We start from the raw sequence: 25,448 nt of genomic DNA on the forward strand, positions 1-25,448 counted from the left end.
ATTGTGTTGCTGATGTTGTTGTTGTGTTTGTTGTTGTTGTTGATGTTGTTGTTGTTGTCTATGTGTTTCGTCATTGTCTGGCTGTTGTCATGAAGTATGTTGTTGATGTTTTTGCTGTTGTAAATGTTATTTATATATTCGTCGTCGTCGCTGTTGTTGTTGATGTTATTGTTGTTGTTGTCAATGTATTTAAACTTTTGGATATCGCTATTGTTACTGTTGTTGGCTGAATTGTTAGTGTAAAGTTTACCGATGCTTTTGTTGTTGTTATTGTTGTTATTATTATTATTGCTATTATTAATGTTATTATTATTATTATTGTTATTGTAGTTGTCGTTGTTAATCAAATTGATGTCAGCTGCGGCCTCTGACCTCACGGCCAGCATGGCAATTCAATTGCAGTTGATGTGTTGTTGTTGTTATTGTTACTATTATTATTATTATTATATTATATTACATTAGATTAAATAGGATTTTATAATTATTTCATTATTAATAATTGGTATTTGGAGTTAGAAAATAAAAGGATGTTCCCATTATTATTATTATTATTATTATTATTATTATTATTATTGTTATTATTGTTAATGGCTAATTTACTTGTTGTGGAGATTTTCCTTTACAATAGTGGAAAAGAAAAACTCCAACCGACTCCACTTTGAGAAGTATTTGAGTAGGTAAGTAAGTAGTGTCCAAGCTATTTAGACGCTTCTCATGGTTTAACCATACAATGTTGAAGTATTCAGTACTACTAGCTAGTATCAAACTGTGACGTATCAAACGTTTTAACTAGAAGTGAATTATATGGATTAATAATTAATAAGTGAATTAATATACATACGAACGTATGTGAAACGCATGCACGCATACAAACACACACACACACACAGAGAAACACACAGAAACACACACACACATACAGAAACACACACACATTTACACATACATACAAATTGAAAAAATATTAACCCAATACAGCAACTAACCAACTGCTATTAAGAGTAAAGCAAAGACCTAAGAAAAATTATTTATAAAGTTTTATTATGTTATACATACATACATACATACATACATACATACATACATACATACATACATACATACATACATACATACATACATACATACATACATACATACATACATACATACATACATACATACATACATACATACATACATACATACATACATACATACATACATACATACATACATACATACATACATACATACATACATACATACATACATACATACATACATACATACATACATACATACATACATACATACATACATACATACATACATACATACATACATACATACATACATACATACATACATACATACATACATACATACATACATACATACATACATACATACATACATACATACATACAAACATACATACATACATACATACATACGTACGTACGTACGTACGTACGTACATACATACATACATACATACATGATATAAGCACGCATCTTTTGAAAGAGCGCGGCCAACAAACAACCAAGAAAGATAGAAAGACGAACGAATGAACGAATGAATGAAAGGATGGATGGACGGACGGATAAAAGAAAAGCCAGCCTCCTTATCTTCAAGAACAACCTCGGCAACACTTACAAATCTAACTTGACTGACAGTTGCTTCGACCAATAGGAGATGAGGTAGGTGTGGCTAAGGAATTGTTAAATATTCATGATATTTTCGTTGGTCGACTGCATTTAGCTGTGTATTTTGTTGATTGTTTTGGTGTTTGGTATTTGTTTTTATTTATTTTTTTACTACTTTTTTCATTTTTTTTTATGATATAAACTTTCTTCCAGCTAAAGTCGCTGCTGTATTGAATATTAAAGATGTTGTTGTTGTTGATGATGCTGTTGTTGTTGATGTATTTATTGTTGTTGTTGTTGTTGTAGATGTATTTGTTGTTGTTTTAGATGTATTTGTTGTTGTTGTAGATGTATTTGTAGTTGGTGATGTTGTTGTTGTTGTAGTAGATGTATTTGTTGTTGTTGTTAATGTTGTTGTTGTTGTTGATGATGCTGTTGTTGTTTTAGACGTATTTATTGTTGTTGGTGTTGATGTTGTTGTTGATGCTATTGTTGTTGTTGTTGTTGTTGTTGTTGTTGTTGTTGTTGTTGTTGTTGTTGTTGTTGTTGTTGTTGTTGTTGTTGTTGTTGTTGTTGTTGTTGTTGTTGTTGTTGTATTAGTGTTATTATTATCATTTTTATTATTAACCTTATTACCATTATCATCGTCGTCGTAATTGTAGTCAATTCTCAATATAGATACTTATATTTAATTATCTACTCATTCTTAAAATTATTCATTCATTCAATATTCAGCAGTTTATGTTCTTGTTCCTTCTTTCTATTGTTCATCCGTTCATCGTTTGTTCGTCCGTGGTTCGTTTGTACACTTAGAGTTTGCGTGTTTATTGATTGTAGCAATATCAATTCACTTCGCGAAAACTCAAAATTACATTTTCTCATTCATTCAATCATTCATTCGTTCGTTCGTTCGTTCGTTTGTTCGTTCGTTCGTTCGTTCATTCATTCATTCATTTATTCCGTCTTTTATTCATTCGTCTACAAAATCACTCACTCGCTGACTGACTAACCGATTGACTAACCGACTGACTGACTGACTGGCAGACTGACTGACTGACTGACTGACTGACTGACTGACTGACTGACTGACTGACTGACTGACTGACTGACTGACTGACTGACTGACTGACTGACTGACTGACTGACTGACTCACTCACTCACTCACTCACTCACTCACTCACTCACTCACTCACTCACTCACTCACTCACTCCTCACTACAGCAACAACATTCCCTAATAAACAAAATTAGCATTCAAGACAAGACCGCACATGCAAAGAGGCGAACGTACCTACAGACAGACAGACAGAAAGACAGACAGACAGTGTGCGCATTTCAGTAAGAGCTTGCCTGCCTGCCATCTTATTAAATATGCATTGCTTTCTTTTGTAAATTCTTCGCGAGCGTTTAATAGACTTGCGGCCGTTGTGCGACCGTTTCGGGACGCAACCAGCGACCAAATGTGAAAAATATGCTGCTCTCATATGGATGGACGGACGGATGGATAAAAAGTTGAATGAATGAATGAATGAAAGAATGGATAAATTAATGAACGAATAAATGAGTGAGTGAGTCACTGAAAGAATGAGCGAATGAATGAATGAGTGAATAGATGGATAGAGATATAGATGAAATAGATTAATAGATAGCGAGATGAATGAATAGATACATGAATGCATGCATGCATGCATTCATGGATAGATGAATTGATAGATAAACTATAGACGAATGGATATGTTTATAGTATGAGTGAAAAAATTATAGATTTTTCAGATGTATATCCATTTTCGATAGATTAAAAAAAAATGCAAAATTAATTAATTTAAAAAGGAGCAAAATGTGAACTGGAAGTCAAACAAATCGCTACTCGCTGGCACACAACACACGAATTAAACCAACAGAAAATTTCATTTCATTCAGCAGGCAGTGCAAACAAGTTGATTAACAAACACACATACAACACATACATATACACACACATACAACACATACACACACATACATACACAGAAACACACACAGATAAACATAAACACATATAAATACAGAAAATGCTAGTAAAACAACATCAATGATTAATTAAACAAACATACACATCAGCCAATGACAAACGACCTACTTAATAATTCACATACATGCATCATATTGTTGCTTCACGTACATACACACGTACGCACACTCACTCACACACACGTAAACACACACACACACACACACACACACACACACACACACACAGATACACACTTACAAACAAACTGATATCTTGAATTGATTTTGACCATTCCACACCTATATTTTATCATTATAGAAAAAAAACTGTACTTCAGATACTAACCTTGACTTTTAATGATTTTTGTAACATTAACAACAAACAATGAAACCTTTATCGGGTAAAACTAACTCTATACTACCTACTAATAGTACTACTTTTACCACTACTACCACTACTACTACTACTACTACTACTACTACTACTACTACTACTACTACTACTACTACTACTACTACTACTACTACTACTACTACTACTACTACTACTACTACTATTATTATTATTATTATTATTATTATTATTATTATTATTACTACTCCTACTACTACCACTACTTTTACCACCACCACCACCACCACCACCACCACCACCACCACCACCACTACTACTACTACTATCTCGGAAAGAATGCGACAATTACTGAGGTGTTAGATTGTTCAGCTGAGTTTCAGTAGAAATTGCTCCCATGAGTACGAGAAGAATGTGTAGCACTCTTTCTATCTCTCTCTAACAAACCATGTTTATGACCAGCGTTTAAGTGGTGGCAGTGGTAATTGCGATTCTTGCAGTCAAAGTACTGGCCTCCAGAGTAGTAGTAGTTGTTGTAATAGTAGTCGTGAAGAAGTTGTAGACGCATTTGTAGTAGTGGTACAATTAGCTAATTTTGTGATAAGGTATAGTAAAATTTGTCTTTGTAACAGTGCAAATAGCTGTACTATGTGATATCGTAAAGCAGTAGCGATGGGAGTATCCATATAATTAGAATAGAGTATCGGTAGATGAGTGTATAACTGTAACAATAAACAGTTGTGAATGTTGGAAGAGGTTATGTGTAGTAGAAACAGTTGTATCTGTAGTAATAATGTTGCTGTTATAGTAGCACTAAACTAAAAAGAAAGCCTTCTTTTAAAGATTGGTCATTTTTTTATTTCTTTTATAACAATAAGTGACAAAAAAAAATACTTACCAAGATTATCAAATTTAAAAAGACTTGTTAAATCAGCTCTAAATGTTTATTACGACAAATTCTTACATAGTGTACACACATGAAAACTATCTATTGGAATAGCTGAAATGATGGAAAAAGCTGCAAAATCCCCGATAGTTTGCCTTGCTTATTCATTTTATCATTACAAAACCAAATTATCAGCCAAATTTATTGCTAAAATATGAAAAATGTATAAGAACATGAGAAGATTTTTGATTGCAAAGGTCTGACTGATACATGAAACGTTAGAGACGTGAATTTTTATTCAAGTGTAACCAGCGCTTTATAATTAACTTTGTTTATGAGCGCCACTTTAAATGTTAACTTTTATAAGAAAATATTTTTTGGAGAAACTTTACATTAATACTTTATTTTTGTATGATTTTTAAATATATTTATCTTTTTTGCGTAAATCATGGCTCCCAAGAGTAACAAAAAAGAAGTTTTTGTAAGGTTTGTTGGGGCTGACGATGTCATGGAGCACATACTGCCCATTAAACAGAAAAAAAGTTGATGTTATATTTTTATTTTATTAATAATAATGTTAATAATTAATTTAAATTAAAATAAATTAATCTTATTAAAATTAATTATTTGTTCATTGTATCATTTATTTTCATTCATATCAAATCTGCATATGAATATCATGTTGAATTTTGTAAAAATCATAATTTTTTAAGGCAAATATAAAATAAGAGTTAAGAGGACAGTCATTTTTATTTTTACATTGTAATTATTACATAATATTACTATAAATGTAAATGAATTACATTTACAGTAATTCAATTCCAATAGAAATAAAGGAAATTACCTAATTCTAAATAAATCTGTAAATTTTTTTCAACATTCATTCAAAAATTAAATATTGATATTAAACATTATTTAAAGTTTAAATAAATAAACTTTAATTTAAATTTTAAATTAAAGTTTATACTGAACATTCGCTAACTTTTTCCAAGTATTTACATTTGCTAGCTTTTCCCAAGCACATTTTAAACATTTTCCAGAAAAAAGAATCAGTCATGTCCCAACAAAATCACATTCCAAGATTGGAGGAAATGAGTGTGAAGATGGTGAGAATTTAAAAGCAGACGATATGCTGGTGGATGCTGACGACGTTGCCACCCCGTCTAAACATCTTAATGGTTTGGTTGATATTTTTCAAGAATTTTTCAAGGTTTTTTTAGAATTCAGAATTTTTCCAGAATTATTTTATCAGGTACTGTTATTACAATTATACCAGTAACAATAATAATGGCATTTTGATTGTCATCTATTTGCATTTATTTATAATTTTCGGTATTTTTATTTCATATTTAAATTTTTTATTAATTTATATTATTATTCTAAATTATTCTTTTTTCAAATTATTATGAAATATTATTAAATATTTCGTAAATAATAATAAAATTAATTTTTCTTAGTCTGAAGTGATTTGGCAGGCCTAATGAATTAACTTTTTATAACAACATATATTATAAAATAATGTTAAAACTGTAATTAATAAATAAATTAATTAATTTAATAATTAAATAAATATATAGTTAAGTAATAAATTAATGAATAAATAATGTTATAACCTAGTTAATAGTAGTAGCAGTGGTGGTTGCAGTGATCTTCTTGGCGTTGACATGTTCGGCTTCAAAGTTCCCAACAAGATGGTGAAGTTGAAAAGAAGAGGTTAATTTTTTTTATTCAATTGATTTGGTTTCCTGATTTATTTATTCGATAATTTTGACGTTCAGTTTTATTGCCAATGTACATATTTTCAAAATTTGAATTTGTGAATTTTTTGTTTGGATAGTCGGTGAGATGTCATATTGATTGGTTGAAGTTTATTTGAATCAGATTTTACATTTCAAACCTTGGTTTTCATCGAATCTAATTACAACCAGCCAGTGAAATTGTGAGCAGAGATCACCAGCATCTCCATCAAGACAACAACAACAACAACGACAACAACACCATCTTACCAGTAGATCAACTGCCGGCACTACGCCAAGCAACAACGGAAACAAATTTCCCAAATATGACAGCAGCAGCTGGCTCAACAGTCCCAAGAACGCCATTGAGAAGATTTTCAAAAGTGGATTTTAATCCTCACTTGCCATCGACTCCAAAAAATGAGAACAGCAACGAGAGCAAGACGAACCTTGGAACTCCTCGCTCCATTCTGAAGAAGACACCATCTTCAAGGAGAAGTGTAGTACATTTTTTCGGTCAGTATGGTGATGATGGTGATGATGATGGTGATGGTGATGGCGATGGTGATGATGATGGTGATGAAGATGAAGGTGATGAAGATGATGATGATGAAGGTGATAATGATGGTAAACATGGATGGGTGCCAGGGCTAGACTCAGCAAATGGATGCTAACAACTGTGACCAATGCCAATAACACTAATGATATTAATAATGTGATTGATTCTGTTACAAGAATGATGATGATAGGATGATGTTTTCATTTATTTTTATGAAAATAATGAGAATTAATTATGATTCAATTACAGATGATGATGATCTAGGTAACTCTTCATTAATGAAAACTCCAGCTACAACAACTTCAGCAACAACAACTACAGCAACTACAGCAACAACAACTTCAACATCAAAGACTAAAAGACCCCTGAGACTTAGTTCAGCTACTTGTGATCGGCCAACATTCCAAGCCACGACAGCAAAAACAACTGCATTAATGTCATCACCAACGAAAACAACAACACCAACTACAAAAGCTACTACACCGACAAGATCAACAAAACTTAGGAAGACACCACAGAGAATATGGAAGAGACTGCAGGCTGAAGGTATTTGTTGCTGCTTTTGTTGGTAGGGCAAAATTTAAATTAAAGATTTTTTCATAATTTTATCAATAATGACATTCAATTTTAACATTATCATCACAATTTTTATCACTATTTCGTTTAGGGTCCTCTTCATCGGACGAGTTAGACACAGATCTAGATGACGATGACGATGAAGATGAAGAGGATGACGTCACGAATGACGAAGAGGGAGATAGTAACAACAATGAGGGTAGCAGAGATCAAGACAAAACAAAAACCCCGACCAAGAATAGAAACACAGCACTCAACACAGACATAACAATGACTCCGTCATCAAAATCGTCACTGACACCATCATCTTCATCTAAAACATCATTAAGTAAAAAGTCACTTTCTCCTTCTCTGGTTGGAGCACGAAGAACCAAGGGAAAGTTGAAGAAGGCTGACAACACAGCTAAAGACAATGACAATATTCTGGTTTTTATATATATATATATATATATATATGTGTGTGTGTGTGTGTGTGTGTGTGTGTGTGTGTGTGTGTGTGTGTGTGTGTGTGTGTGTGTGTGTCGGTAAAAGACCATAATTTTTACAATATTCTATAAATTCTACCGAATGTTTGGCGTTAATATGTTTGTTGTTCGTTTTTTCGATTTTTTTCACTAAAGTTTTTAGGAGAACATTTAGTTTATTAAAATTCAAAATAAACTTATTTTCCGAATCCATGCTGCAAATAGAATTTACAGAATATTGTAAAAATTTATATATGTATGTATGTATGTATGTATGTATATATGAACCCATAATTGATTAGAACTATAGGGAAGTAATAATCATATCCTGATTCAGCTTTAATATATGTTAAACGCTTCGCACAGACAGGTATGTATGTATGTATGTATGTATACTGGATTATGACTGTCAGAAATGTTTAATTTTTCTAATGGTAGATCGTAAATCAATCATTGTTAAGTTTCTTGAGTTCAAAATTAAAATTTTTGTTTATTTCAAGCCTTTAAGCTTTTCTGTTCTATCATGCTTAGATTAAATAAAAATTCTGGTTTTGAATGAACTCAAGAAACTTGACAATGATTTACAATCTACCATTAGAAGAATCGAAAAATTAAACTGGAAGCTAACTAACGCGGAACTCCACTGGCATAACTAGCAACAACAACCCATTAACAATCAGGTGACCAAAGAATCAGCAGAGAATTATTTTGAGCAGCACCACCAGACTTCGAGAAAATCATCTTCAACATCCTTGTCGTCGACATCTGATAGAACTCTCTCGAGATTGGGGGTGCCAAAGATGGAACCATCAGAGGTAGTGAGGATATTAGGCGAGTTTGAATTCCTGTATCGAGTTGAGAGGAAGAGATTATATGAGAAATGGTCCTGCCTATTTGAACGTTGGATGGTTCTTATGACGTAAGTATTGCCTTTGATGCTTGGAATATTATTTTCATTATTCAATCACTCACTCATTCACTCACTCATTCATTCACTCCCTCATTCACTCATTCATTCACTCCCTCATTCACTCACTCATTCAGCCAGAACTTCAACATCCTTCTTCATGGCCTTGGTTCGAAAGCAAAGCTGCTTGAAATGATGAGACAGCAGCTTCTCAGTGATTATACATGCATCGTTGTTAATGGATTCTTTCCCAGCCTCACATTAAAATCTGTCAGTTTACTGATTTTTAAATTTTTTTTGGTTTCAAGATTGTCATGCTATATTAAATAATTTATTTTGTGAAATATTTTGTTTGCTCGTTTATATACATCTAAATACGAATTTTTGTGTGTGTGTATGTGTGCGTGTGTTTGTGTATGTGTGTGTGTGTATGTGTGTGTGACTTTTCAGATAATGCTGGCTCTATGTGAGTCTCTGGATTGTGGTGACGTGACGTTGCCTGCCTCAGCCTCTGACCAGGTTGATAGGGTCAAGAAAATTTTTCTGGAAAGAGGTTAGCTAACTGGTTGGTTGGTTGGTTTGCTAGTGCATTGATTTGTTAGTTTATTTTAAATGTTTAAATTTCAGTCAGTTGTTTGTAACTAATAAACATCATTCATAACTCGGTTCATCAAACTTATTCTAAATAAACCGCGAAATATTATCAATCAGTCATGTCGTCAATCTGTTAATTTATAATCAATCAATCGATCAATCAATCACACAATCAATCAATCACACAATCAGGCAATCCTGATGTATTTATACTGCTGAACAATATTGATGGTACATGCCTAAGAAATGAGAAAATACAGAACACATTTAGTCTGCTGTGCACCATTAAAGGCATACACATCATTGCTACTATTGACCATATAAATGCGCCACTATGTAAGTTGCATTTTCTGTATTTGTATGATGTGTATGTATTTGTGTACCAAGTATGTATATATATATATATATATATATATATATATATATATATATATATACAGTATGTAATTTATATAAATATTAACGATCCCCAAAAAAATGTATGGGTTTGAGCAACACTGAGAAGGATTGGTTAGGATTTGGTTACAAGCAAGCCATGAATATATACACATTTGTATATTTTGTACGTAATATTTGTTATTGAAAAAATGATAGATGGATGTCAAACAAGTCAAAAATGGAGACCAGGCTGAGTGGCACTGGAAGAGATTACTCAAGATTAGGATAGATGCCGTAGAGAAATCAGCAGCTAGACTCAGAAAGATGCAGACTTAACATGAATATATATAATTCATATCCATATGCTTGTATAATGTATCATTTTATAATAATTTTTTCATATTTATACAGTGTGGGACCACAACAAGATGAGCCAACTGAACTGGGTCTGGTTCGACTGTACAACATTCGAGACATACTCAATGGAGACGTCTTACGAAAACTCCATCCTAGTACAACAATCCGGAGTGTTGGTGCTCAGTTCACTGACGCACGTTATGAAAAGCCTCACACCAAATGCCAGAGGAATATTTATTCTAATTTCCAAGTACCAACTCGAGGCTAAAAGTGAACACGGATATCAAGGTTGGTTGACTTGTAGTGAATCAGTTGATTACTAGATACATTGATTCTTTCTTTCTCCATCTCACCAGGCATTGCGTTCCCTGATCTCTACTTGAAGTGCAGAGAGGCCTTCCTGGTCAATTCAGAACCCACTCTGAGGACCCAGCTCGTTGAATTCAAAGATCATAAACTCATCAAGACTAAAAAGGTAGGAAGCTGAAATGATTGAAATAAAATAATTAATATAAAATATGATCTACAGACTAGAATAAGACAACTATAAAATCAAATTAAAAGTTAATTACTATCAGTATATGTTGTTTAATGATCCCATATATATATAAAAATCGTGTAATTTTTTTCAAACAAGGGTCTCGATGGTGTGGAATGTATAGTAATAGCCGTAGAAGACAACACGTTGGCAACATTTGTGGAGCAACAAGACCAACAATGATCAAAAGGCAGCAATAACGACGAACATCGTTTTAAAATTTCATCAATCAGCTTGTCAGTTGAAACGTAATTAGCGATAGTTTAATGTCTATAATTTTTACTATCAGTTTTTATGTAAATTTGTGTATTTCAAATTTTATAGGTTTGTGTACAGTCATTTGGTGACATTTTTCAATAAAGTTTTCAAATCTCCAATTGAAATGATCTTAACTTATTAATTTATTATATGAATGTTAACATCATGTCTGTCATCTATCTAATAATCATATCTTATATTGACTATTAATATTTTAAATATGTATAGTTTACATATTTCAAATCTGTAATCATATACCTCCGTCAGTATTATGTGTTGGAATTGAAATATGGAAAACATGTACTTTTATAAAAATTAATACTGTTTCGTATTTTTATTCTACTCTACTCACTTTTATAAAATTTGGTATTGTTTCATCTTGTGTTGGAATTCAAATATATAATACCTAAAAATAATATGTTTATTTAGTCTCAATCTAAATTATTTCTTCAATAATTTCCACAATTAAATCAATTTTACAAATTGATTTAATTGCTTACTTCCTTGATTGATTGATTGATTTAATTGCTTGGTTGGTTGATTAATTGCTTGATTGAATTGAGTGTGGCTGTTTGTAGCATCACTGACGCCATTTTAAAATATTTAAAATAAGTTGCTTATATTGAAGGATTCATCGGACTCCATTGACGGTTCGGATTATTTCGTATTTTGAGAGAGCGGCGGACGTAAATTAGTTGAAGATTAACTTATTAAACGATTTAAGTTATTTAATTTTTTGTCGGATTTTCACGATTTCAACCAGACCCACTTGCGACGGACCCGTTGTTTTGTTAGTACGTTTTTCCTTTGTTCATTGATGGTCATTACTCTCCCTAATAAAACATGGCGCTGCTAATAGTTTATAAACCATTATTGTTTTAGGTAAATTTTTATTCAATTAGCATAGGTATGAATATGTAGTTTTATGATTGGTGAGAGAGCTCCTTCAGTGTTTCTTGACTCATTTTTTTTACAAATGTCTGTCACATTAATAATTCATATCTTGTGATCTATTTTTGTTGTAGCATTTTAACTTTACATTACATTTAATTTTAACAAATTTTAATTTTTCTGTTAGTTACATTCTAAAAAACTAAATTGTATTGAAAAAAATCAAATGCAATTCTTTGCATTATAATGTAAAATCTGGTAATAAAAGAATTATTTTATAAAAATTAAAATGTAATTTTTTCCATAATATATGTGTTCTTTTTCACTGCAGAGCACACGGACCGTTCATAGGGTATTGAAAAGAATAAAAATTCAATGTTCCCTTTAACATCATGTCATCAGTACTCTCATCATCAACATCAACAACGAACACGACAAACTCATCAACAACGTCAAAGAATGAAAAGCAGTCGACCAAGTTTAAAGGCATTGATATAAACACTATTTACAAGGGTTCAAATGCATCACCTCCTAAAGCAAATACAAGTTTGTTGAGTTTACTTTTATTCCATCTTATCAAAATTGTTTATGTTTTCACTTTAATAGTTATTTATTGTTGATAGTACAATTTTATATTTTCTAGTTCTCCGGAAAAAAATTTTCAATCAAACAGCAACAAGACAGCATGGGTTACAAGTGTTGGGCAAAGTTCAGAGTGTTCGTCGTATGCCACCTCCAGCTAATCTCCCTAGCATCAAAAGCCTGACCAGCTCAACAAACACATCACAACAACAACAGCAGCAGCAAAGTAAAGAAGGAAGTAACATTGTGACATCAACTGCGTCCGGTAATATCCAAAGTACCAATAACATCAACAATAGTTTGTCTACTTTATCAGGTTTCTATTGTTTTTTGCTACAGTTAGCATTTTGATTTTTTGATCTTAGTAATCCTTATTTAGTGTTTAGTTTTTTTTTTCAATTTAAAAAAGCTTCAGGCAAATGTGACTACGTGATTATGATAATGCATTTGTGTGTGGCTTGTTCTTGTTTTCCATTTTAAGCACCAACCATCATCATCATTCACGATGTTAAAATTAATTCAATAGGATGGAAAGAAGAGAAACAGATGACACCACCATCAATGATGTCAATGATGATGACCAACAACTCATTCCCAGGTTCATCAGTAACATCGCCAGCATCAGCATCATCAGTTGCAGGACAAGCATCGATGATGATGATGACGACGACGATGACGTCGGCCCAGAAGTCCTCGCAGCAGCAGCTGGTAGGAAATGCATCACTGCATCGTCAGGTTCTCTTCTCATTTTACCCTTTTTCTGATCATCAGACAAGAAATTATCCATTCTTTCTCAGTCATTCTACAAATATAAATACATGTAATAAAATAATTACATAATCTCTGCAGACGTCAGAGATTGGTACCTCTGGAATGATGATGTCATCACATCCAGGTCACATGACTGCGGGGGAGGCAGGGGTACTCTGGAGCGACATTACATCTGGAGGAAGAAGTGAGTTGACTGAATGGATGAAATCGGATGAATGAATAGATTAAATATATTAGCGAAGAATCATCATTCTCACCATATTATCCCTAAATCAGGACACTACTTAGATCACAAATCATTTTCTCTGCAAGAGGACTTTCCAGAGTTGACTGCAGAAGGAAAAGCTGCAACTACTGCAACATCGCTGGCAATGGCCGGTCAGTCAGAGGTCAAGAGAACAGGGGCAGAGCCCAGAGAAAAGTCAAGTGGGCTAGGGCCAAGTCTAAAACCTCAAAGTTAGATATTTTTCTGCCATTGCTGTTGATTTTTGTTTTATTTATATTAATAAATTAGTTAGTCTTGACTTCGAAAGGTCTGTAGATTTTGTAAAAAATTTTCTTTCTCACAATTTCTATCTGGTAGAACTTTTTGCATTGAAAGACTGTTATTTCACTGCAATGAGTTATTTAAAAAACATTCAATTTCTTCCGACGACAGACCTGGCAAGCTGGAGAGATGGAGGTGGAAAGGTGGTGGGCCCTTCTCAAACTCCCCAGTCTCGATCTCCAAGCCCACAAGCTGTCGACCCCAACAAGAAGCAACACGAACAATCAGCAGACTACACTGGTCACCCTCCAGTCCTTGCAATGCCCCAACAACCTTTGGGTGTGGGCAGAATGCAGCACAACTATCCACCACCTCCTCCATTTATGGGGCCCTGCAGAGGGACTGATGGAGGAGTGATGATGCACCCTCCTGGACCCCACCCCTACCCACCACATCATCCTTCGAGACATGTCATGCCTCCTGTTCCTTATGTTAGTATCTCTTATTCAACTCCAACGGTTGGCTCTTAAAAACGAAACAGAAAATATGCTATTTTAATGATTTACAACTTTTTATTGATAATTTTTTATTGATTTAGTTTAAATATTCAATTTTTTCAGCCATACAGACCGGGTTTCCACCCATCTCCAACGTCCTCCGGCTATCCGAATTTCATACCCCCACCTCCTCCAATGAGAGGCAGGGGCCCCCCTGGTGCATTCAGACCTCCCCCTCCTCCTTTTATGGCGCCTCATCATGATTTCAAGTAGGAATTTGAGTCTCTTTTCTACATGAACACATACATTCATCTAAACTAACACACCCTTGTTTGATATTTTATAGGCAATTTAATTTATCTACCAGTGCCAATCTCTTGGTTATTCATTTATTTTATACCCCCCCCCCCTCTATCAGTTACCCGCCAGGGCCATATCCACACCCCCATCATCATCAAATGAGTGATAGGATGGAGGAACCATCAAAAAGGATACCGTCACTCAAGACGTCTGTTGTGAAGGAGAAAGATCTAGAGCTCTTTGATAGGTTGTTGTTTTTGTCTGCATTGTTTTTGTATCAGGGGCCGGTTTTATTAGTGATTTTTGATTGGTAGTTGCCTGCTTATTTGGTTGATGTAATCATTGGTTGAGCTAGTTCTTCACTGGTTATTTGCTAGAGTTGATAAAATCTGTTTAACTATCTGTCAGATGTTTTGAACAGTTTTGTATTTGAAAAAAAAATAACAGACTGAAGATATCAGAAGATAAAGTCTGGGCTCGAGGAAATGTCAATGTCGACTACTCTGAGAAACTGGTCTTCAGCGATGATGAGGATAATGGAAAGACTTCCCAAAAGTCAAATGACAATCTACAGCAGCAGCAGCAGCATCCCAAGTTTGGCACTACTGCTACTAGCAAAACATTGACATCATCTAAGATGGGAGGAGGTAGCTCTGGTCATCTGGAGAGAGATTGGAAGAGTGAGGAACCGTTGAAGTTGGGTGTTTCTACTGCATCTACTGTCCCCGGCCAGTCGCCATTGCTGCTGGAACATTCAAAAAGTTGTGAGCCTAGTGTTAGTATAGTGAGGCTGAGATGTTTTTTTTCATTTCTCTATTTCATTTCCGTCCGTATAAGCAATTGTCTAATCAATTTTTATGGTCCTCCGTGTTTTCAGATTAATATTTACTTCTTATCTTTGCATTAATATCTCTACATTCACATGCATTTCTATTCCATTGCTAGCAGTATGCAGGGAGAAAAGATGGGATTTGTAGCAGTAGTAGTAACACAGCCGTCGGTGGTGGTAGCGGCAGTGGTAGTAGTGGTGGTGGTGGTGAAGTTAATAGAATGCCTGCTCCACCATTGAGGCAGAGCAACATCATGCCTGAAGCTGCCACTACCACTGGTGGTTATTACCATGGTGGTGGTGCTGGTAACAGGCAACCACACAATAATGAATACTATGAGGTTGGATGGATATTGATGCTGTTGTGTGTGCGTGTGTGTTAATCTGTATTTGTGCATGTGTGAGTGTGTTTTTCTATATATATATATATATATATATATATATATATATATATATATATATATATATATATTTTCTCATAAGTTATATTTCTTCTTTGTTACTCTTACTATGTATGCAGATAAATTCACATGCACTAAGATGAAATAAGTTTGTGTTGCTAATGATGTTGTCTGTTGTCGTTTGTCTCTTTCATTTCTGCTTTAGAGGCTGGTATTTGGTTAAAAAGTGTTGTTATGGATGGCTCGTTAATGTTTTTTCTGATTTGTTTTTTTTTATTAATGTCATTGATGTTGCACAACAATCCAACTACAACAGAAACAGTGGTCCTCCGATCAGCACGGTCTGCCCACTCAACAGCATCCACGCATGCCGCACCATCCACGCGATCAACCCCAGTCGCAATTTGCTTCGCAGCACCACCAGCTACAGCAGCTGCTGCAACAGCCACAACATTATAGCAGAAGACCGCCTGTTGGTTTATGTGTTTTGTTCTTCATTGCTTTTGAAATTTCACTCTGTTTTAAAGTTTTTAAATGGTCATTTAGAAAACAATTGAATATAAAAATTTCGATAATTTTTTTTCATGACTCTTCCAGTTTTCTGTTTTATTCATCATTCAACACACATTCTTAACACTGATCATTTCTTTATCCAACCAACCAACCAATCAATCAGCCACCACCAGGCCTATCTAGTAGCTCCAACACAGCAGCACCCGCTAACTACAACACCATCGACGACAACAATCCCAAGCCATATCGAACCAGTAGCAGTAGCAACAATAACGTCAGTAACGACGGCAGGTACAACATCGCTAACAAAACTTCGAATCTGTACGGAGGTCGGGGCGATTATGATTACGAAGACGACGACGACATGGAAGTTAGCCTACGTCGTACTAAAGATGACGATAATGTCGATCCTGATAGATGGAAAAGCGGGAATTACAGGCAGGAGCTGAGAAGATTAGATGATGTTGATGTTCATAGTGTGGAAGCTAGAGGCAACTATGATGGAGCATGTGTCGAAAAAGAACCTAATAATAAGGTGGGCTGATGGGGGAGGTTGATTTGTTACATTTTTTTGTCAAGAAGTCTTGAATAATTGGCTGATTGGTTTGTTTGTTTCATCTCAGTTTTAAAATATGTGATGGTTATATATGATTTTATGCGTTAACTTTTCTTTCAGTTACTCTTCAACAATAATAGCAACAACAAATCTTCAGTCTCAAATACTGATTTGACATCCACTCAACAACAGTATCAGCAGCAGCAACTGCAACAACTTAAATCATCATCAATAAATTCTTCACTGCACATGGCAGACAACGCAAACAACAATGACAGCAACATGCGAACCATCAACAAATCAATTTCACAACACGCCATCTCGCAACTGGATAAAGACTATCCCCATCATCAATTGCAGCAACTACATCAGCCACGTATGATGCCTCAACATCAGCAACAATACACTCAAGGGCAAAAGTACATGCCCCCCCAACAACAACAACAGCAGCAGCAGCAAAGAAGACCAGATTCAAATCCTTGTCTTATACCACAACAAACCACAACAACACCAACAACACCTTCAAACTTCTTAGACACACCACCTGTGAGAATGCCACAGCCTTCATCTCCATTGACCTCAAATTCTTCATTTGGTGGCTTGTGGGGGCCTTCGTACGACCACAGATGGTCCAATATGCCCTCACAGCAACAACCTAGACCTCCCCTTATGCCACCACCTCTTCAGCCACAGCTACCACAAGAACAACATGGTAGTGGTGGTGGTGCTGCTGTTGTCAGTGCAGCAAATGAAGGTTGCAACAAAACGGCTCCCACCAGTAAAAGTCATTTGGAACATTCTGGAAGTCGGTTTTGTTTCCATTTTTTAGTTTATTTTTTATTTTTCTGATAATTTTTTTTACTGAATTATCAACTACAAAGCTTTGGAAATGCTTAAATTATACTTGACTTAACATATTTTTTTTGGCTGGCTAACACATTCATGGGATTGTTTGTATTGGGTGTTTGTTTGTACTGTATGTTCGTTTATATTGTGTGTTTGTTTGTATTGTGTGTTTGTTTGATGTTTGTTTCCTTGGTTTTTGTTGATGTTCGTTTGCTTATTACCTTGTTTTCATTATCCCTATGTCCATTCTAATAACTAATAATTCCTAATTTATACAATTCCTTTTTGTGGTTTTTTTGGGGTGAATTTTTTCCACCCCAATTTTAAACCAATTTAATTTGTAAAATTCCCTTCTGCCCATTCTTAGATATGAAAAAAGCGCCATTGCTAATATCATCATCATCATCATTGCCCCTCCCTCCACCATCATCTTTCTCCTCATCATCTTTACCATCCTCCTTATCATCTGTTTTTCCTTCTTCATTTTCGCTATTCTCTACTTCATCTTTCCAAAAGAATAATAATAATAATAATAATAGTAATAATAGTAACAGTACTACTACTACTACTCACATTAATAATAGTAATAATAATAATAATCATAATAATGGCTACTGTGTGAATGAGAGTAGTGTCAAAGGGTTTGATAGGATGACAATGATTAGAAGTAATAAGAACAACAACAGTAACAATAGTAATAATAATAATGATACTAATACTACAACTATGGCTAATGATATTAATTATAGAAATAGCCATAACAGAGGTATTTTTGCCGAAAATATTATGTTAATTGTAGTTAGATAAATAAATATTTTGTGATGAATGAATGTGTGTATGATATGTATGTAGTATGCAATTTAATGCAATTGACGTTGTTGTTGTTTTACAATCTATGCTTGGTTAAGGTTTCCACATTCAATCACAGGCATGCTTTGTATAGATTTTTCAAAACATTTATCTGTTTGTTTATCATACGCATAGCATACGTATGCCATGTTACAAGAAGCTGCATATCAATCATATTTATCCGGCATGCAACAAATGTACATTTCGTTTGTTTGTTTTTTTTTATTCTCGATTCACTTTCTTTCAAGATTTTTTTTTTTTCTTTACATTTGAGTTGCTATAGTTTTAATATTATAGTTACTGATGGTTATGGCCAAATAAAATACATAAAGTTAGTAGAACTGTGTATCACAGTTATTGTGTAATTATTTTCACCCTTGGAATTTTTACCTTCATCTTCATATTCTTCGCCATTCTCATCATCATCATCTACATCATCCTAATAAACTCATTCATCCTCACTGCTCTAACACACAGGCCTGGAGAGCATGTATCCAGTAGTGATACACAAGAAGCCCCTGCTAGGGCAAGCCCCACCACCAACTCGTTACTATTACCCCCCATACCCCCCTCAGCCAGCCTACATGCAAGGAGGGTACCATGGGGGCGGCCGAGGTGCCCCTGGCAGAGGAGCAGCTGCGGTAAAGACGCCAGCCACGATGATGAGAGATAGTGAAATAGCTTCATCACCCGGTTTAAGCAAGAACAGGAGAACGGTGCATGATGACGTCATCGTTGACGATGCTGATGATAATAATACGGGTCGAGATAATGGTAATATCAAGGATGGCGATGAGGACGACGATGATGATGGTGGTGACGTCATGGATCTACGTCGTCGAAACCACGCTGGTGGTGCTCACTCGAGGAGAAATAATTTCAATGATGTGAGTGAAGATGGCAATGAAGGATGCTCTCCAAGAGATGATTATCATCATCAGCAGCAGCAGCAACCACAACTGAGTAGACAAATGAGTGGCGGCAGTCGTCCAACTTTTCAACAGCAGCCAGAAGAGAGGAAGATCATTATTCACAGAAACAAGAGTGAGTCAGAGAGGTCAGACGCCTCAAAGAATGAACCAGCAGCCAGGGACGTGAGAGAGAGAGATGCGACCAGTAGCAGTGTGGTTACTTCTAACTTGCAGTCTGCCACTGAGAGAATCATGAGTAGGAATCATGAAAAGGGTTTCAGGAGCCAGCAGCAGCACAGGCAACAAACCTATGATGAAAGAAGTAGCGACTGCATCAGGTACGATGATAATCTCGACGATGACAATGATTACTACGTGGGCGGCGAGGAACATGCCGACGAGTACTACTACCATAGACGTCGTAAAGATGTGGCCAGAGAGGTCAAAGGTCATTCCCATGATGAGTATAATGATGAGGAGGGCGACGACTGCGATCGTAGAATTGTGAAAAACGGTAGGCAGCTGTATGATTATAAGAATGTAGCAGCAGCAGGACCAGGAACCTCATCACAGCAGCCGCAGCATGGTAGGGTGGATCATGCAAAGAGAAGTAACATTCGTGGAGGAGATGCAAGGAATTATGGCCACAATCGGGATGGTGCGGAAGAGTATGCTAGGAGGAAGTTTTACGAGGATGATATCTATAAGAAGTACGTTGACGCTAAAAATGTTGCGCCCCACCACCACCTCCAAGAGGATGACAATGATGGAGATAAAAATGATGATGGCAGAGGTTGCTATGGCAACAGAGATAAGAGAGGTAGGTGGCTCTATGGTTTTGATAATATCGTTCATGATAAGCCCGCCATAGCGTTTTCATAGTACCAATATAACTGCTTGTACCATTTGTAATCAGTCATAACTATTTTAATGTGTATGATGAATATGTATTTTTTTCTAAATCAATTTTTTCAATTTTTTATTTAGATTCAGAGGAGAAACAGCAGACTCAACAGCAACATTCAGCAAGAACAGACAACAGCAACACGGACAGACACCAGCCGACGTATCAAACAACTCGTCAACAGCAACAGCATGCTAGACAACAGCAATCCCAGCAACACTCAAGGCAACAACAATTGCAACAGCAACAAAATTCACGATCAAGTCATCCGCCTCCTATATCGTTGGACCAGGCACATGAGAACAAACACGATGAAAGCCATTTTACCAGTCTTAAGAAGCAGAGACCTGCTACAACTAACATATCTGCTTCTACTACAACTAAAATTACTACTACTACAGCTACTACATCGGCTTCTGCGAATAACCCTACCACAAACAACATCGCAACTGGCAGTAATTGTAGTAGTGGTAATGTTGTTGTTGGAAAGAGCGACATTTCTTCACAGAAAGAAGTTTCTGCCAGGCAAGACAACTTTAATCTAAAGTTAGATGATGAATGCGGTAAGATTTCAGAAGAGACTAACAAGATGAGAAGTAACATCAATGTCGATAGCAGCGCCCACAACATAAAAGACGCTAGTACTAGCGATTCAAGAACCGATTCATCGTACAATAAGAAGAAACCATCGGCTAACTTTGACGTCAGTAGGAGGAGAGAGCCAGAGACTGTGAAACAATATAAGAAGGAGCACTGCGACTACGACTACTCAGATGATTACTACTACTCCAATTACGAAGACGATAGAGACCAGAGGTATGATTATTACAATTCCAAAAGTTACCCTGGAGGTAGTCGCAAGTGGAACAAACCGTCGGCTGGTCGCACGGACGAAGGACAAAGAAAAGACACCTACAACTTCACCAGCAATTTTCCAGGTGGTGGGGGTAGTAGTGGAAACAATAGCAACAGCACCGCTTATGTTAACAGCAGAAGAGGGAACGAGAGCAACTGTCCAGAGAAGGTTGAAAACTACAAAGAGAAGTTTCTACCCAAGGAGAATGATGATAAGATGGATGATGGCAACAAATCAAGAGAAGCATCCAAATCTGATAGTGGTGCTGTGGGCAATGAAGGACCAGCTGGTAGTATGGACAACAGGAGTTACCACACAAAATATAGACCAAGCAAGCCGTTGTATCAGTGCTCCTATGAAGAGGAGAGAGAAGATGACGATCGGAAATATTCCCATGACACTGGAAGCAAAGCATCTGGTAGATTTTACGTCCCACCGAAATCAAAAGGAAGTTCATACTGTCATGCTGGTGATCGAGATGAGTGCGATGCCGATTCATTTGGCGGTGTTGCAGGTAGAGGAGGCAGTAGAAATTACACCGGAGACCTTCACGATGAAAAAGCTGGTGGCAAGAAGTTTGCAAATGATGATGATGGTGGTGGTAGTAGCAGTAGAAGCAGTGTTGAGAAACAACATCAACAACAACAGCAACGAGATCCTGTTGATGCGAACAGAGGTGGTTCTTTCAGATCGAAGCAACAATATCAGCTACAGCAGCCACACCAGACCAACAAACCTCTAAGGATGCCTGGCAATGAGAAAAAGGCATTTGATGGCAATGCGAGTAGCAGGAATAAGATGACGAAGGATGCTCGTGGTGCAGAAATACCAGCTAGTCAGCAACATCTCAGCGATAACACTGCATCCAAATCTGGTGGAAACGTTGTTGGCAAGAAATTTGACAACGACAGCAATCATATCAGCGGCACAGCAACACCATCTAACATTGCTGACGGAAGTGCTAAAAATTTTTCAGAGAAAAACAGTTCTAATAAACCATTTGACGAATGCAGTAGTTTCACTAAAGATACTAACAAAAGTAGTGCCGTCCTTGAGAAGAATACTTCTGCTTCTTCTAATAGTGCTACTGCTGCTGCTGCTGCTGCTACTGCTTCCAGTAACATTGGGAGGGGTGGAGTTGAAAAGTCAAGATCCAACAAAATTGGTGGTAGAGGAGGCGGTGGTGGTGGTGGTGGTGGGGCTGGCGTCTCTGAGAGGTACAGCAATAGCAATGACAGATATGAAAATACTCATGCTGAATTAAAGTTAGTTTTCGTTTTCAAATTGATTTGAATTGAGTTAAGTGTCTCCACTGTGACATCATTTATTGGTGCTAAGAATGAAATTTTTATTTGTTCGATTGATTTGTTGATTGATTCATTGATCATCGATCGATCGATTGATTGATTGTAATCAATTTTGTCGATTGATTGATTGATTGATTGATTGATTGATTGATTGATTGATTGATTGATTGATTGATTGATTGATTGATTGATTGATTGATTGATTGATTGATTGATTGATTGATTGATTGTAATCAACAACATTAAGATACAGGTATGCAGCCGGCCGAGAATTTGTTAGGGGCGGTAGCACTCGAGGCGGAGGTGTGGCAAACCCCGTCAACAGCAGCGGTAGGGGGGCTAGGTCAGGAGCAACTGGAGGAGGTGGAGGAAGAAGATCAGAAATGAAGAAAACTCATTCGACAGAAGACTTGAAACAGCAAAATGTGGTAGAAAAATTGACTTCTTCATCGCAGTCTGCTGCTGCTAATGCGGCTTCCGGTGGTAGTTGTGGTGGCGGTGGTGTCGGTCGTGGAAACGTTAACAATAACTCTTCTACTGTAGATGAGGTCAATGCTGTCAACTGTGGTAAAACTGCTCAGGGTAGCAAGAATTACGACGTCGGTGATGGTGCGAGTGTTGGTGGTGCATCTAGTAAAGATGAAAACATCTCCAGTAACAAAAGTCAATACTGATTTTTTTCTTTTTTTTTCTCATTATTTTCAATTTATCATTTGTCGATGCTGCTGCTGTTTGTGGCCTTGTTGTGGAGTGTTGAAAACTTGTCTGTCATCATAACTCTTGAAGTTATTATCATGATTTTTTTTATAATTTCTAATGTAATTATTAATTATGACAAAATACTTTTTTAGGATCTAGTGAGTCGGCAGCTAAAGAGTCGTCGCTATCCTCGTCTTCATCATCTCAGCTGCACAAACCTAGGCACTACAACCACCACTACTACAGACCCGGTATAAAAAGTGGCGCTGCTGCTGCTACTACCGCTGCTGCCGGTGGTGGCGGTGGTGGTAAGATGGCGCCATCGAATAGCAGTGGCGTTACTGGTGGTGGTCATTTTTTTAGTGGAGGTGCAAGAAGTGAGAAGTTCAGCTCCAATAGTAAATGAAGTTTATTGATTGATGTGTGTTTTTATTGGTTGGTTGGTTAGTTGGCTGGTTGGTTGATTGGTTGGTTAGCTGGTTGGTTGGCTGGCTGGCTGGTTGGTTAGCTGGTTGGTTGGCTGGCTGGCTGGTTGATTGATTGATAATTTTACAGTTTTTAGTTGATCTTTTAGTGAATGAGATACATTATGAAATACATTATGACAGCCAGGAATGAACAAATATCTTTCTCTATTCAGCATTTTAGATGATTGACAGTTCAGTCAATCAGTCAATTAAACAAAAACAAACCAACCAACCTAACAATCAACCAACCAACCAACCAATCAGACAACAAAGTCAAAATACACGCAGAGGTTCATAACGAGGAATGGGAAACTGCTTCTGAAGGTAGCGAAGCTACTTCTGCTACCACTACTACTACTGCTACTACACACTACAAAAAATTTGGAAATAATAATAATAATAATAATAATAGAAATAATAAGCCAGGCGCTAGGAAAGACAATAGTAGCATGCCTGCTAAGAATAGTAATAATAGTTACGTGGGTTTTGTTGATGATGATGATAATAATAATAATAAAAGTAACTCGTGAGTATATTGATGGTGAATGGGGATGGTGATGAATGATTGTGTGGTGGTGACAGTGATGAGGAAGACAACGAAGATGATTCATCATTTTTTCCGTCTCTTTTTCAAATTCTTCGTATATATGTGTTTGTGTATGTATATTTGTATTTGTGTGTGTGTGTGTGCGTGCGTGTGTTTATTTTCATTGTAATTATTGCTGTGAACCTTATTAATGTTGCTTTTATATTATCATTATTGTTATCATCATTATCGTCATGGTCATCACTACTATTACCACTATGTATATATATATATATATATATATATATATATATATATATATATATATATATATATATATGTGTATATATATACATGTGTGTATATATATACATGTATATATATATATATACATGTGTATGTCTGTGGGTGTGTGTGTGTGTGTATAAATGGTTCTTATGGGATTGAGTTCATTTCTACCTAAATGGTTGTTGAAGATGTGTGTTTGAAGATTTTTTACTCTCAAAATAACTAATTTAAAATTAAATAAATAATTAATAAGTTTAGTTTATTGATTTTTGTATTTATTTGTTATTACAATTAATCCATCTATCCATTTATCCAACGGTCACATACCAAGCAGAAAGACATCAGAGCAGGCATATATGCATACATACATGCATACATACATGCATACATACACACATACATACATACATACATGTAAATATATACAATTATAAACATTGAGATGTTTGGTTGGCTAACTATATAATCATTTCAATGTTGAAGATGGTAGTGGTGAAATAAAAAAGGTCGTCTATATACAATCTAGTAACGCGTATGTGTACATTTATGTATAAGCTTGTATACATTACACACGCACGCATACATACATTCGCATGAATTCAAACATACATTTGTGTAAATCTATAGACATGTATACATACCCACACGCGCGTACATTGGCTTATGCGTTTATAAGGCACAAGTATAGCTTTCTGAGCTATATATATCGTTATTATTTTTTTTTCTAAAATTCTTTACATAG

General features: G+C 35.7%; 2 protein-coding genes across 2 annotated transcripts; both read left to right on the top strand.

The window, feature by feature from the left end:
• The first annotated feature begins 9,245 nt into the window (after positions 1–9,245).
• Positions 9,246–11,556, top strand: HELRODRAFT_99952 (hypothetical protein). Its single transcript, XM_009019979.1, has 6 exons — positions 9,246–9,401; positions 9,629–9,686; positions 9,888–10,031; positions 10,485–10,718; positions 10,787–10,905; positions 11,068–11,556. Exons 1-6 carry the CDS (start codon positions 9,294–9,296, stop codon positions 11,149–11,151), a joined length of 747 nt encoding a protein of 248 aa, XP_009018227.1. The 5' UTR covers positions 9,246–9,293; the 3' UTR covers positions 11,152–11,556.
• A 953-nt stretch (positions 11,557–12,509) lies between these two features.
• On the top strand, positions 12,510–23,831 carry HELRODRAFT_173369 (hypothetical protein; the record flags this gene model as incomplete). The annotated part of the gene is made up of 17 exons (XM_009019980.1): positions 12,510–12,663; positions 12,791–13,037; positions 13,226–13,434; positions 13,595–13,654; positions 13,747–13,926; positions 14,129–14,475; positions 14,578–14,723; positions 14,873–15,001; positions 15,202–15,529; positions 15,700–15,924; positions 16,301–16,456; positions 16,661–17,032; positions 17,174–17,858; positions 19,226–20,479; positions 20,647–22,684; positions 22,980–23,389; positions 23,578–23,831. The coding sequence occupies 17 exons, from the start codon at positions 12,510–12,512 to the stop codon at positions 23,829–23,831; spliced, it is 7,194 nt and encodes a 2,397-aa protein (XP_009018228.1).
• Between the last annotated feature and the right edge of the window lie 1,617 nt (positions 23,832–25,448).

Source organism: Helobdella robusta (assembly GCF_000326865.2).
Source record: "Helobdella robusta unplaced genomic scaffold HELROscaffold_26, whole genome shotgun sequence".
NCBI lineage: Eukaryota > Metazoa > Annelida > Clitellata > Rhynchobdellida > Glossiphoniidae > Helobdella > Helobdella robusta.

Excerpts from the sequence above, each read along its gene's own strand:
- HELRODRAFT_99952 (XM_009019979.1), top strand. The coding sequence starts at position 9,294 with ATGATGAGACAGCAGCTTCTCAGTGATTATACATGCATCGTTGTTAAT. Across the intron at positions 10,032-10,484 it reads CCATATAAATGCGCCACTAT|TGTGGGACCACAACAAGATG; the intron begins GTAAGTTGCATT and ends ATATTTATACAG. Across the intron at positions 10,906-11,067 it reads AACTCATCAAGACTAAAAAG|GGTCTCGATGGTGTGGAATG; the intron begins GTAGGAAGCTGA and ends TTTTCAAACAAG.